General features: G+C 36.6%; 2 protein-coding genes across 2 annotated transcripts; one reads left to right on the forward strand and one right to left on the reverse strand.

Annotated features, from left to right (window-relative positions):
* The first annotated feature begins 850 nt into the window (after positions 1 to 850).
* ClC-b (chloride channel protein 7) lies at positions 851 to 10376 on the forward strand. Its single transcript, XM_089855283.1, has 22 exons — positions 851 to 1190; positions 1399 to 1536; positions 1737 to 1802; positions 1862 to 1994; positions 3074 to 3183; positions 3265 to 3408; positions 3470 to 3553; positions 3699 to 3792; positions 4693 to 4757; positions 4818 to 4928; positions 5005 to 5059; positions 5782 to 5842; positions 5920 to 6058; positions 6175 to 6268; positions 6366 to 6535; positions 6657 to 6922; positions 7835 to 7949; positions 8010 to 8093; positions 8164 to 8253; positions 8360 to 8443; positions 9949 to 10029; positions 10145 to 10376. Exons 1-22 carry the CDS (start codon positions 1032 to 1034, stop codon positions 10241 to 10243), a joined length of 2442 nt encoding a protein of 813 aa, XP_089711409.1. The 5' UTR covers positions 851 to 1031; the 3' UTR covers positions 10244 to 10376.
* Positions 10377 to 11646: 1270 nt separating this feature from the next.
* Positions 11647 to 15850, reverse strand: LOC149618588 (glucose dehydrogenase [FAD, quinone]-like). The gene is made up of 10 exons (XM_089854505.1): positions 15814 to 15850; positions 14147 to 14352; positions 13899 to 14091; positions 13342 to 13573; positions 13175 to 13235; positions 12872 to 13122; positions 12584 to 12791; positions 12163 to 12337; positions 11874 to 12096; positions 11647 to 11807 (listed from the first exon to the last, which is right to left on the reverse strand). The coding sequence occupies exons 1-10, from the start codon at positions 15848 to 15850 to the stop codon at positions 11660 to 11662; spliced, it is 1734 nt and encodes a 577-aa protein (XP_089710631.1). The 3' UTR covers positions 11647 to 11659.
* Positions 15851 to 15963: the final 113 nt, after the last annotated feature.

Consider the following 15963-nt stretch of genomic DNA (forward strand, 5'->3'; position numbering starts at 1 on the left):
ATTTCCCGCCAAGAGTTTTCAATCCAGTCCGCTACTAGGGGCTAGGAGCCTAGGGCCTAGAGGCACTGCGTGTTAGATGAATGGGGGAAGGTAGCTAAAGTGGCACAGAGCAGAATGAATCTCACGAGTTCCGAGTGGCCGGCCGAACCCCTCCTCCCTTCACTGAATCACTGCGCTTACCCGTAACCGCCGACTCGCAGACCGAGACCGGCAGAAACCTTACCAAAATACCAGCCCGAAAAACCAGCCCAAAAAACCGCCTTCCGCCCAACCATTTTTTTCCCGCTACATAGATCAAAAACAAGCCCAATTTGGGCGGGAAACCGCCCAACTGGCAACTCTGAAGACTACACAAGTAGCAAAATCGCGTGTAGTCAAGTTCCGTAGACTTGTAGAGCAGTGCTGCCGTTCACTTTGAGTCTCGACCACCACGACGTGATTTTGCCGTTTTGGAAGCTAGCAAACGGCATTACAGCAACCATGGAATGATGGAACATGGAACAATATCTAAGATTAAGAAGTATGAATTTTAATGAATATTTCTTTTCAAGCCCATTGGTCACTCCTTTAAAACTACTCCGTGGAAATTATGGGGGGCCAAGGCACCATAATGATGCAAGTACTATTTTTTATTTTTTTTTTTTTTTGCTCTGTGTCCGGGAACACGTACGTTTAAAACTTCATTTTATTTATCTAATAAGCTATATTTACTTTTTTCGTTAAAAGCATGCTTTTACAGATTGAAAAATATTTTAAAAGCAACAGAATATAGTCTTTATCAAGGGTTATCCACTATCATAATCGTTTATATTTGAGTGCGTGGTCGAGTGGGCTGTGGGCTATTTCGCGAGACATTTAGCAGACGATATTTACGATAGAATTGCGCAATTTCCTCGTGATTGTATCATTTCGAAAGTGTCCTCCGAAGTTTCACTTTCATGTTTGATGAAAAGGTCAAAAACCTTTCTGATAAGCGTTTAAATTTTAATTAAAATAATTCATAGTTAAGTTAATTACACCAAATTGAAATAATGCCCAACCAAAGCCGCAAGAGAGGTACTAATGCAGCTCTTGTCGCTAATGAAGATTCCAATGAAAGAACACCTCTATTTGGTGGATATTACCAATACCAAGACCACCAATTTCATGGATCTATAACCAGGCCGAACTTTTACTTAGAAGACTCGGACGTAAGTGTTTCTTACAATAAATATTGCGCAACTCTGTTTTGGGAATTGAGCGTCTTAAAACAATGTAAAGGTGCAACAGGGATATCCTGTTACCGGAAACACAATATTACATACATATTCATAACTGCATGACATAATTGCAACACCCATATGCAGAATTTAATAGTTTTAGTTATAAATTAATATAGGCCTATTCTTTTTACAACAGACAATGGCTTCTAGCTCTACACATAGTACTAGAAGCATGTCCAGGCAAGACTTGGTAAGGTCTTCAATTGATGCCTCAACTAGTGTACCTAGGCATGCTGAAGCTGGTGACTCTCATCTTTTATCTCAAAAATATGAGGTATGTAATGAACAAAACTTCTAAAAATTCTTTTTGTGGTGGTTTTATAATATTTAAGCCATACTTTTGGGGGGATTAGTAACATAACCCCTCATAATAAGGTGTATGTCACCTTTTCCTTAACCCTTGTAAACTAACTAAGGTTAAGGCATTACCCAGCTTTTTGTGCTGGAAAGTAATCTTAGCAACTACTTTTATAGAGTTTAGACTATGATCCTTGTGAGAATACAGTTTTTCTTGAAGAGCAGCAACGTAAGGGGTTCTCTGTAAGTGTATTATGTTCTTCACCCTTGGTATAAGCTACAGCGATTTCTTTATATTTTAGTATGTTATAAAAACAGACGTTTTAAGATGGTTTGTCATGTTTTGCATTGGAATCTTAACTGCCTGCACCGCGGCCTTTGTAGATGTCACAATCGAAACTATTTCAGAATACAAATTCAGAACTCTTAAAAAGTGTAAGACATCGTTCTTCAGTGCTAAGCTTAATTGTATTTGTTTGATTTCAATCAAGTAACTTGTTATGAGTACTTGTTTGAATCAAGTAACTTGTTATGGGTACTTGTTCGAACCAAGTAACTTGTTACGGGTACTTGTTTGAATCAAGTAACTTGTTACGGGTACTTGTTTGAATCAAGTAACTTGTTACGGGTACTTGTCTGAATCAAGTAACTTGTTATGAGTACTTGTTTGAATCAAGTAACTTGTTACGGGTACTTGTTTGAATCAAGTAACTTGTTATGGGTACTTGTTTGAATCAAGTACAGGGTTCATACAAACCTGGAAAACCTGGAAAAATCAGGGAAATAAATAGTTGACAAAAACTTCCGGGAAAATTCAGGGAAATTTAGAATATTTAGTAAACTTCAGGGAAATCAGGGAAATTTGCGTCAAACAGGGGCCGAGTAATTAAGCAAAAACATACTCTCCATAGGATTAACATTACACTATACTTTGGAGGCTTAGAGATACGGGGATGTCCTTTGAGTATGTTATAGTCCTATTTGCCCCCCATCCAACCATACTAAAAACATGGGGCTACGACAAACAGGGGCCGAGTAATTAAGCAAAATGTTCGTGAACATCCCCTCCATAGGATTAACATTACACTATACTTTGGAGGCTCATAACTCTGGTTATATTAGAGATACGGGGATGTCCTTTGAGTATGTTATAGTCCTATTTGGCCCCCATACAACCATACTAAAAACATAGGGCTACGACAAACAGGGGCCGAGTAAGCAAAATGTTCGTTAACATACTCTCCATAGGATTAACATTACACTATACTTTGGAGGCTCATAACTCTGGTTCTACTAGAGATACGGGGATGTCCTTGGAGTATGTTATAGTCATATTTGTCCCACCCTCCTTCGTTAACATTTGCTCCAAAAACCTGGAAAATTCAGGGAAGTATATGGGGAAAAACCTGGAAATCTCAGGGAAATTTGTTTTCCAAAAGTTGTATGAACCCTGAAGTAACTTATTACGAGTACAGTATTGAGTACTCACCTAAATTTAATCACTTTGGCTTCAGATTTTGATAATTGCGTTAAAGGAGATTGCCTAGTTGCTCCTGTAGGTATATGGATTGCCTATAATGCCTTTTTCGTTCTTATTGGCACTTTATTAGTGACTTACATAGCTGTAAGTCTGACATAAAATTATTTTAATCAAGTTAATTCCATCATTAATTAGTAACGTCTAATTATCATGATTTATTTCAAGCCTGTAGCTGCTGGTAGCGGAATCCCAGCAATTAAATGCTACTTAAATGGTGTAAAAATACCCGAAGTTGTTAGGATTAAAACCTACATAGTCAAAGCTCTTGGCGTGATTTTATCAGTAGTTGGAGGTTTAGCTGTTGGAAAGGTAATGGTAATACGCGTTTCCAGCAGTTGGTAGTATTTAATTAACATTAATCGTAATTAAGGAAGGACCAATGATTCATTGTGGGGGTGTTATTGCTGCTGGAATTTCGCAAGGGAAAAGCACAACTCTTAGAAAAGATTTTAAAGTAAGTCTGTCTGTTTCTTCGGGAAAACATGCTGCTAGTTGGAATCATTGTGTGCCTATGTATCACATTTTTAATCTCTGAGGGGTTTATGGGCGGGGCTTTTCACCATCCCAGACATAAAGGCATAAAATATTTTGTTCCTTAGATTTTTAGGCAATTTAGAGAAGACCATGAAAAGCGCGACTTTGTATCAGCTGGAGCTGCAGCAGGTGTAGCAGCTGCTTTTGGTGCTCCTGTTGGTAAGTTATGGCATTCTAATTTGAAATATTCATTATTTATTTTTTTTCTATTGGATAAAAATAAAATATATTCAGCCTGTGCCTGACCTTCACCTTAACTGAATAATTAATAAAGCAATAAAAGAATTAAGTTCAAATTTCACAGGAAAAACGAGAAATTTAAGTTCAAATTTAACAGGAAAAACAAAAAATTTAAGTTCAAAATTCACAAGAACAAAAAATTTAAGCTTCAGAAAAGTCCCAATAGGTGGCGCCTCTATTAGCAAAATTTTGAATAATTATAAAATGACCTAGTTGAAAACAGACTTAGAAATAAGGATAATTTTTAAACTAGTCCTTGGGACCAGTGACCCCCAAGTGTCCTAAATAATAAACTGGTCTCCGGAGTGGTCCCAGCCTTTGTTCTCCTATAGATTTGCAATTAATAAAGTGGTCCTGAGGACCAGTAACCCCCACTTCTTGAATTAAAAAACTAGTCCAAGCAATTAATAAACTGGTTTTGGACCAGTGGACGTGTGCTATTTCTAAGTCTGGTTGAAAACCGGTTAACTTATGAAAGAAAAGCACTTGTTTTCAAAACATATTTTAAAATAAAAATGAGAAAAGTATGCTTTCAAAATTTGTCCAAAGGTGGCGCCACTATTAACCAAGTATCGAAGAAAAGAAACATTTATAAAAACTCGGCCTAAGAAAATTGCACAAAGATGGCGCCACCATTAACAAAGAAAAGAAAGATTTAAAAATATAGCCTCTAAAATTTGCTTAAAGATGGCGCCTTAATTATCAAAGTTGAAAAGAAAGAATACAAAGAATATTCATTTTAGTTTTTGGTTGTTTAATAAGGAAGTTTGAGGCATTTTTCATGTATACCACCATTTTGTTTCTGTTCACCATCCATAGGTGGCGTTTTGTTCAGTTTAGAAGAAGGTGCCAGCTTTTGGAATCAAAGTCTTACCTGGAGAATTGTATGTTTCCATCTAAAACCTCGTTAGAGTTGATCTTTGAACTTTGCTGGAAACTTTCAGTTTTTCTGTTCAATGATATCAGCTTTTTCACTTAACTTGTTACTGAGTGCCTATCATGATCATCCGGGACAACTTTCATACTCTGGTCTAATCAATTTCGGGAAATTTGATGTAAAATTGATTTAATGCCAATGATTAAGGAAAATGTCTAAAGTTATTAACTTCTTTTGTATGTGTTTCCTTATAGGATATATCTTATAATTTTAAAGAACTACCAATATATCTTTTGATAGGAGTAATAGGTGAGTTTTGTTTGATTTATAAAGAACTAGGCCTAGTAGCAAATGACCCATTCAATGTACAGACGTTATTGTACGGAGTGGTGTTTTACTAGTAAAGCTTCAGGTAACATAACATTATACCTTAAAGGAACGACTGCTTTTTCTAAATATAAGAGGAATTGAATAATTACCATTTAAATAGTCTTAAAAACTATTACAACTCGTCGTCATTGGTTTAGTGGCGTCTGCTAGCCAGAACCACCTCTTTACCCTTACTTCTCTCAGCCTGTGAGAATTCAACCAATCCCATAGGGGTAAAAGGTTCTGGGTAGCAGACGCCACTAAACCAATGGTGGAGGTGCAGTAGCCCTCTTGGAACGACTGCTTTTTCTAAATATAAGAGGAATTGAATAATTACCATTTAAATAGTCTTAAAAACTATTACAACTCGTCGTCATTGGTTTAGTGGCGTCTGCTAGCCAGAACCTCCTTACCCTTACTTCTCTCAGCCTGTGAGAATTCAACCAATCCCATAGGGGTAAAAGGTTCTAGGTAGCAGACGCCACTAAACCAATGGTGGAGGTGCAGTAGCCCTCGTTTTCAAGGCTAATTAAATACTGTTCCTTTAAGTATTGTCCGAAAAATGATGCAAGGTTGACTTTAGAAGCTAAGCCTTGGCTTCCAATGTGTGGCCTCGGTTTACCACTTAGTTTGTGTTTTGTGAATATGATCTTACATTTTAGGTGGCTTAATGGGTGCTCTTTTCAATCATGTCAATGCAAAACTAACCATATTTAGAATGAGGTAAATTTATTACACGTTGACCCTGTACTTAATGTATCAATAGTACTTTAAAATTAATACCTTGATTAAATAACTAGGTACCTGTACCAAAAGTGGAAATTAATATTTGAGGCCGTTATGGTTGCTACGTGTACAGCCATTGTTGGATTTTTAATGATATTTTTCATCAATGATTGCCAGTTGACTGGTAGTGACCCCATTAAATTTCCATTGCAGGTATGTAGGTGATTTACCCTTTAAAAACGGGAAATGGACTGTTAGTTTTAATTGCCAATTTTACTCCAAAAACACTTAGTCAAGTGCAAATGCAATTTTTTTTATTGTTCTTTCAGTTTAAGTGTGGTGATGGGGAATACAGTGCAATGGGCGCAATTTGGTTTCAAACACCCGAAGCAAGTGTACGAAGTTTATTTCACGATGCCCCTGGTAAAGTTTTATTCTTTGTATCGTTTTTGAATTCAATATTTCCCTGTGAAAAGTTGAAAAGGACTTACATTCTTCATGGAATTTTTTATTTATTCAGGTACCTGGTCACCAGTTTCACTTACAATATTTTTCCTGATCTATTTTCTAATTGCCTGTTGGACTTACGGCTTGAGCGTTTCAAGTGGGTTGTTCATTCCCGTGCTTTTAGTTGGCGCTGCTTGGGGAAGATTGTTGGGTATTGTTGCAGAATGGGCCTTTGCAGGACCTGTAAGTTAACTTACCATTTACTATACTTCTTTAGTTTAACCAATTTTTTTGCTCAATCTTTACATTTTAAGTGATTTATTAGCTTTCAATGTTTCGGTTGTTTGTTTGTTTGTTTGTCTAGGATTGGGTCAGTCCAGGAAAATTTGCACTTTTGGGTGCCGCAGCCATGTTAGGGGGTGTTGTTCGAATGACGCTTAGTCTTACCGTCATTATGATTGAAGCAACCGGAAACATCACATTGGGTTTGCCATTGATGATAAGTTTGATGGTTGCTAAATGGGTCGGAGATTTCTTTAATGAAGGTGTATATGATATGCATATTCAACTGACTGGTGTTCCGTTTTTGGCTTGGGCTCCACCACCACTATCTCAAAATATATATGCAAGGTGAGTTTAACACTGTTTACAGTGTACCTAATGATGTGAAATTCCCTTTTTTGAAAATGGTAATTTGGTAATTAATATTTTGGGAAAAAGGTAGATTAAGGGGCACCTGAGGTAGATTGTGGTTGTGGGCCCCCTAAGTGGTAGCTTAAATAATGAACAAACATAATGGGTAATCTAGTGGTAATGTGCAGTGTATGGTGAATTTCAAGGGTGCTATATAAGTTATAGAGCTATTAAAGGGCTCCTTAGGACCCTTAGACACATGGCCCCGCGGATTTCCGAGCCCCGCCCCTACCTAACCAGAGGGAGGGAGTGAAAGAAGGGGGATATTAACAAGGAGGGAACTACTTAGGGGTCGGAAATCGGTGGGGCAAAGTGTTGAGGAAGATCGTCTATGAAGAGGGGATGGAAATCCGTGGGGCCATGTGTCTAAGGGTCCGAAGGAGCCCTTTAATACATAGCACGCTACTCAATGTTAATACATAGCACGCCACTCTATGTTAATACATAGCACGCCACTCTATGTTAATACATAGCACGCCACTCTATGTTAATACATAGCACGCCACTCTATGTTAATACATAGCACGCCACTCTATGTTAATACATAGCACGCCACTCTATGTTAAAGGGCTCCTTCGGACCCTTAGACACATGGCCCCGCGGATTTCCGAGCCCCCCCAACCTAACCAGAGGGAGGGAGTGAAAGAAGGGGGATATTAACAAGGAGGGAACTACTTAGGGGTCGGAAATCGGTGGGGCAAAGTGTTGAGGAAGATCGTCTATGAAGAGGGGATGGAAATCCGCGGGGCCATGTGTCTAAGGGTCCGAAGGAGCCCTTTAAAGTAAATTTATACCTGGAGAAAAGGTTTACTGATATCGGTATTCTAAACCGTTTTAATATTTGAACAGTGCTGTGATGAGTAATCCTGTAACTACTTTCCGTTCTGTTGAGAAAGTTGGTAAAATTGTTGATGTACTTACATCCCAACCTCATAATGGATTCCCCGTAGTTGATAATGATCCTGTAAGCAATTACAATTGTTATGAACTAATTCTTGAATAACTAATGAACTTAAACAAACAGGAAAGCTTTCAAGATGAAAAATCATTTGGAAGGTTTAGGGGTCTTATACTTCGTTGGCAGTTGATAGTTCTATTACAGCATAAGGTATAATATATATGAATAACCCATTTTTATGTTGTTACTTTGGCTACGATATCAATGTTAATATTTACAGCTTTACAATGAAACGTCTGAAGACTGGCCCAACAAAAAAGTATCTCTGAAAGATTTTCGCGATGCCTATCCCAGATATCCACCAATCAAGGTAAGGCACATGAAAATAAACTAAACATTATTACTCTTCTAGAGAAACAGCCCATTGTGGATATGAATTGGTAATTTTTCATGTGTATCGTAAACTCTCTTTATAGCAAGTTCAAATATCTGGTCAAGAACGTCAATTTACAATAGATCTGAGGCCTTACATGAACCCGTCAACCTACACAGTTACTCATGTGAGTGGTTTTTGTTTTCAGCACAATTCATTGCGTAGTTTCAGTGAAAATATTTTGCATGCGTTTTTGGGTGTCTGTTAAGACGAAGCCTTTCTGTGTTATGTAAGGGTTTGCAGTTACACATAGCATTGTAACGTTTTTTTAATGTTTTGAACATAACACATTGACTTATTATTGTGCATACGGTTTTGTATTGGTGCTAATAGGGAGAGATTTGCACGTTTATTCCTATATAACAAATTTGTGGGGACTGGAGGCAAATTAAGTTGCTTTACTAAGCGAGTTAAGTTTCATTCTTTCCACTAGAAAGGAAATTCAATTTCAGTCATGTTTGCATTCATAACTTGCCGAAATGGTGAAGAGTGTAGAATATTTTGTAACGTCACGTCTACCTCGTTGTTACGTAGTTTCATCATTATTTGCACAAGCCTTTTGAATTTTGTTCATTCTGCATTAACAATGTTTCTCATGCACAACTCATATGGCTTCATAAATGGCCTCAGCAAGCTTTTCCACGTTAAAATGATGGTGAATGGTGTAGAATATGTTGCAACATCACGTCTACCTCGTTGTTACGTTGTTTCATCATGAATTGCACAAACCTTCTGAATATTGTGTGCATTCTGCATTAACAATTTTTCCCATGCACAAGCCATATATCTTTAAGACTTCATAAATGGTCTCCTCACTCCTCAGTAGCTTTTTCACGTTGAAATGATGGTGAATGGTGTAGAATATGTTGTAACATCACGTCTACCTCGTTGTTACGTTGTTTCATCATGAATTGCACAAACCTTCTGAATTTTGTGTGCATTCTGCATTAACAATTTTTCACATGCACAAGCCATATGGCTTTAAGGCTTCCTAAATGGTCTCCTCACTCCTCAGTAGCTTTTTCACGTTGAAATTATGGTGAACGGTGTAGAATATGTTGTAACATCACGTCTACCTCGTTGTTACGTAGTTTCATCATTACTTGCACAAGCCTTTTGAATTTTGTGCATTCTGCATTAACAATTTTCCCCATGCACAAGCCATATGGCTTTAAGACTTCATAAATGGTCTCACCAGTAGCTTTTTCATGTTAAAATGATGGTGAATGGTGTAAAATATGTTGTAACATCACGTTTACCTCGTTGTTACGTTGTTTCATCATTACTTGCACAAACCTTTTGAATTTTGTGCATTCTGCATTAACAATTTTTCCCATGCACATTGCACAAGCCATATGGCTTTAAGACTTCATAAATGGTCTCACTAGTAGCTTTTTCACGTTGAAATGATGGTGAATGGTATAGAATATGTTGCAACATCGGTTCTGCCTCGTTGTTACGTAGTTTCATCATTACTTGCACAAACCTTTTGAATTTTGTACATTGTGCATTAACAATTTTTCCCATGCACAAGCAATATGGCCTTAAGGCTTCATAAATGTTCTCAGCAGAAGCTTTTTCACGTTGAAATGATTCAGAGGAAGTAATCCTTTGAACTAATTCTTTTAACAGTCAGCTTCACTTCCAAGGATATTCAGACTTTTTAGGGCTTTAGGACTACGACATCTTGTGGTTGTCGATGACAGAAATCTGGTTCGTTTTTAACACAGTTTACATTATGCGTGATCAGGATTATATATCATATCCGATCACCCATAAGGTAAAATGTTATTTTCTTCAAGTATTTTAAACGAATGTGTATTTCAAGGTAACTGGAATTGTTACGAGAAAAGATTTAGCCCGATACCGTTTGTGGAAACATAGAGGAAAAATGGGTGTTGAGGAGTTGGATATATCACATAATTAATATACCTAATAGTAGTATGCGATAATATTAATGTATCATATTTAATTATAAACATGTAATATCAAGCCAAATACATAAACTCTGTGATATGTACACGAATTATTTTAAATGAAAATAAATCATTTTAAAAGTCTGGTCTATAATTTTATTGGCCCCGTTTGGGGGAAGACGTGCTTTTGAATCTGCTTCGCACAGACATTGATAATGTGCTTTTGATGTGCAAGATTATGATAATATTGTCAATGGAAATTGGAAAAATTGAGATATGTCATCAAAGGAAGTTGGAAAAATGGAGATATAACATCAATTGAAATTGGAAAAATTGATCTGTAGCATAAATAGAAATTCGAAAAATCGGTATTGCTTCAATGGAAATTCGAATAATGAGTATTGCACCAAAAGAAATTCGATAAACAGATAATGTGCCAAATATGTAAACTGATATGTACACGATTTATTTTAAATGTAAATAAATGATTTTAAAAGTCTGGTTTATAATTTTATCGCCTCCCTTTTTTGGGGAAAAACGACGTGCTTTTCAATCTGCTTCGCATAGACCTTGATAATGTGCTTTTGATGTGCAAGATTATGATGATATCGTCAATGGAAATTAGAAAAATTGAGATATAGCATCAATCGAAATTGAAAAAATGGAAATTCTAAAAATTGAGACGTAGCATAAATAGAAATTCGAAAAAAGGGTATTGCGTCAATGGAAATTCGAAAAATGAGTATTGCACCAATGGAAATTCGATATAAAAATAATGTGCCAAATACATAAACTGTGATATGTACACGAATTGTTTTGAATAAAAATAAATCATTTTAAAAGTCTGGTTTATAATTTTATTGCCTCCCTTCAGCCAGATTATGATGATATCGTCAATGGATATTGGAAAAACTAACGTATAACGTCAATGAAAATTGGAAAAATGAGTTTTGTACCCATGGAAATTCGAAGGCAATTGGATAAGTGATGATAATACTGATGGCAATATGAAGATTATAAAATAGCAAATTGCCAGTATCAATGTTCCATCAATAGAGGGAGATGCACAAGATTTAGATAATGTTCCATCAATAGAGGGAGATGCACAAGATTTAGATAATGTTGCATCAATATGATACACAGATGAAGATAGCATCGATGTAAAATTGTTTGCAAATAAATAGTTTTTAAGTCTATTAATTAAGGAAACTAATTACTTTCGCAAAAAGTTTCGTTTTATTGTTTGTCAAGTTCTTGAAACGTCAAGTGGCCAAGCAACCTTGCTAAATCCTTCAATTGTAACGGTATTTTTTTACACCAACACACATAAAAATTTATGAAGTTTTACATTTATTGTACTTTACATACACTTTCTGCTATCCTATAGCTTAGAATGAACTCGGCAAGTATTTATGTAAATCTTATTATTATGTAGACATTTCAGGAGCGTATTGTGCCTTAATCATATCTGCTGCTTTTTCGGCAATCATAATAATTGGTATATTTGTATTGCCCGATACAATTCTGGGCATTACCGAGCCATCCACAACCCTCAGTGATGAAATTCCCTTCACTCTATTTAATTTTCAGAGTAAATCCAGTTATTTTTAACTGAAATTTACAATTATATAAAATACATACCTAAGCTGGGAATCCACAACTGTCGTTGGGTCGTTAACTCTACCCATTTTACAAGTGCAACTAGCGTGGTAAAGCGATACAGTTAGAAGGCGAGCGTGACATTCGAAGTATTCATCAGACGAGAGTGTGAAACTCTCGCAACCGGGAAAAGGGCCGATTAGTTTCGGTTCCAGACTTTCAAAGGCCTTTGTGTTTAGTACAATTTCGTTGGCTTTCTTCATTGCTGTAGTTAACACCAGTATTATTTATTAATATTAATTCACTTAATCGTAAATCAACACGCATTTACCATAAACCATGACTTTGATATCATGGGTGGCTGTTAAGTAATTCATGCGAATTATCGGAGGGTCAGTTGGAATTTTTGACCTTAATGTTACGTTTCCTCTTGATTTTGGATGTAAAATTGCAGGCGATATCTGAATAATTGATTTACCAAATTGTTTGCCATATACCTCTTTTACCTGAAATATTTAACGATTTTTGAAACACTATAGAGTGGTACTGAGAGGGGAGGAGTAACGAGGACGTGACGTCAATATTGGTAGCCTAAATTTTATGGGCTGAAGTGACGACTTCTAATATGGTCGCCAAAACCGAGGTAAAAGAGATAGGAGCTTGTGACGTCACGAGAAAGTTCGTAGTAATTAAGTTGAACAAAAGTCCATTGTGTTTTACTGGACGCAGTTAAATATTTAATTCTGTCATACCTCGGGAGTAAATACTTCTTGATAATGCATGGTGCTTAGCATAAAATACTGCACATCGTTGTAATCACCTTCGATTTCTTCGAAAGGGGATTTAATTACGCCTATGGCTTCAACTAGACCAGGTGTTGACAAAAGACCAGTTAGAACTTTAGGGAAGTCGTATTTCTCTTGAGATGTCATATTCGCTATTTCATTATGCGTCGGGACACTTCCTTCATTTATGGAATAAACAAGTCCGTTATTTGAGACGTGATCCTGTAGATTCTGACCAACAGGCAAGTCAGCAACTAAATCAATCTATATAAACATAAATATAAATTGTTAATCTTCATTATTATCTTTACAATTATATGAATTACAGTCATATCCTTTAGATGTTGTTTCGGACCAATTCCCGATAACATCAGGATTTGCGGTGTATTAATGGCCCCGGCGCTCAAAATCACTTCTTTCCGTGCTGTGACTTGAAATGTTCGGTTTCCTTCTCCTGTATCTTTAATATAAGAAACGCCCACTGCCTTTGTGCCTTCCAAGTCAACCTAATAGTATTAACAATTCAGTTTTTTCCTGGGAAAAGTTACCATCGCATACTATGATCTCTACAATCAATGCACTGTCTTGTGAAAACAAGGTGGCCAAACACCAGACTCCACTTTCATAAATTTAACGTCTTACTTTGGTTACGTAGGCGCCAGTTATAATTTTAAGATTGTTTCTGTTGTATACAGGTTGCAAGTACGCCATTTCAGTGCTGCAACGGTATCCGTTTCTTAAGTTCGCTTGAGATGCTGCAAATCCTGTAACAAAGTGTTATGCAGAACATCTTCCACATGATATAGTGTATAGTAATGTTTTTACCAAGTTGTATGTTTCCATTGTAATCATTATTTGGAAAGCCCATTTCAACACTCCCGTTAATGTAGGCGGTTAATACGTCAGTTGTGAAGCTGGGAGTAGTTACCGTCAGTGGACCGTCCATACCATGGAAAGCTTTTTGAACATAGAAATGTAACGAAAATTTTAATATAAGTATACAATGGTGGTGCGAAAATTGTGGTAGGACCCATATACAGTTTGTTCATGGTCTACGTGAAATCAATTTTGAGTCGCAAATAATAGGGGTGATCATGGAGCCGCGCTTTCCTTTAAGAGTAGGCCTAAAACACTCCAATCATGACTGGTAAACGGTGGTCCATGGAACAAAATGTCGTAGAACATTTTCGACTCAAAATCTTCTATAGAACCAACTGTACTTGGGTCCCACCACCGTTTATGTAACATCTTTATAGATAAGAGATTGAGAGTGCTCCATTACGTTTTTCTACGATTTCATTTTTGGTAAATAATCCTTCAGATTTCATGAAATAAGGCATAACATCTTTATAAGCCCATCCTTCCGCACCATCAGCTTCCCACAGATTATAGTCTATTTCATTTCCTCGTACGTACAACATGTTATTAATTTGACTTGATCCTCCCAGACATCTTCCAATGGAATACACGCATTTCTGCCGACAGACGTTTTAGTTTCAAACTGAAAAGAATGTAGGCAAAAATACTAACATTTTCAGTCACACCTCTGCAGCTTTCCTCTTGAGGTTCCATGGTATAGTTCCAATTTATCTCTGTATTGGCCAAAAACCTTCCAAGTAGCATGGGTATTTCGGAATTTCTGGGTGGTTTTTCACCAGCTTCCAGAAGTAGAACGTTAAATGATGGAGTTTCACTTAATCGACTTGCTAAAGTAGCACCTGCTGATCCTGCACCAACTTAAAAAGGTTTTGTATATTTCAATGTTTTCGCTATTGGATGTTTCCATAAGTTCATAGGATATGTTCCATAAATTTGTCACTGGTTACAAACTGGAGCTTGTCATGAAGTGAGGGAGGTAGGTCATAGATTCTCGTAAAGCGACGCCTGGTGAGGCTCTGTCAAAGGCTTAGTAATGCAGACTAAATAGGAAGATGGACTTCAAAACTAACCACCGAGTGTAGGACTACAATTCTCGCTTGTCGTTCTCGAACTAGCTCGAGCTGTAAGTCTCTAGCATTACGAACTTGTATAGATAGTGTCATACTTATGGAACATATCTCATAAACTTATGGTAATAGTTATTATAAGAAATGTTAGATCATTACCTACGATGAAGTCATAGATGGTTTGACACTCCACGACGTTTAGTCCAAATAATAAAGTAATCAGTGTAAATACGAGAACCATTTTAACCATAATTATTAGCTGCGTTTTTGTTGAATGAAACCAAATAAATAACTAGGTAGTTGAATTCACGGGGAATTCGACTCTGTTACCTGTACTCTGACAACTATTGATAACCTACAATCGGCGGTAGTTTATTACCTAACCTAACCTTACTCTACTTTCATGTATATTTTTCCCGTTGACGTTAAAAAATGCAATATTTGAAAACTAATTAATGAGGTGACCAAACATCCAAAAATTGGGTTAAAAGTGGAAACTCTGATGTCCAAACATTAATTTCAATCGGTACTGAGAACAAATCTTTTGGGATAAGCTAAATAAAATATATCTTTATCGTTGCGCAAGATTTATGGTTCACAAATACAGGTTGTTTCTGAAAGGTGTGTCAGAGATGAAGGGGGATGTTCTTTGGGTTATTTCGGCTGAAAATGGACTATGACATTTTGTCCTAAGGTTCACTGTTTTAGAGTTATGATTTTGAGGGTTTTGGGGATGAACCCTTAATTAAATTAGAAATCATTGCCTTTCAGTTTCTTAATTAAATTTAAGGGGTCATCCGTAAAATACTCAAATCGTATCTTGAAAACGGTTTCTCGGATGGCAAAGTGTCATAGAAATTATATTTTCGACTCAAAATCGTCCTAAGAACATCCCCATTCATTTCTGACAGACATTTATAATCATGGCTGTTTTTATAGTTCAACTATAAAGAGTGTTCCAAAAATGGTGGTAGAAACCAATTTACCATGTGTCCTATGGGAAATAAATTTTGAGTCGAAAATATAACTTTGGTCCGGTCTTTTAGGGAGCACCCCTTAATTAATTTAGCATATCATAGAAGTTGAATTTTCGACTTAAAATTGATTTCCCTTAGACCCCACTGTACTTTGCTGGTATCACCCCTTTTTGCAACACCCATATTGTCTTATGGCAACGCGTAAGGGTACGAGTAAATTTTAGCATTACTTTACTTGACGAAGTGAATCCAGTTTATGCTGTAGTGGGCTCACAGCCAGTATATCCACTGAATGACCTATTTAAAACCATTTGTCATAGTAGGTGATTTTCATAATTGAAGCCTTCCGTTTAACCTTGTTTTTGTAATTTCATTCTTTGGTTATCTGAATTAGGGTTAATGTACATGTCCATGAAGTGTTGGT

The sequence above is a fragment of the Phalangium opilio genome, unplaced genomic scaffold (genome assembly GCF_054372755.1).
Source record: "Phalangium opilio isolate 3A_F unplaced genomic scaffold, DU_Popi_V2 ptg000209l_1, whole genome shotgun sequence".
NCBI classification, from domain to species: Eukaryota; Metazoa; Arthropoda; class Arachnida; order Opiliones; family Phalangiidae; genus Phalangium; species Phalangium opilio.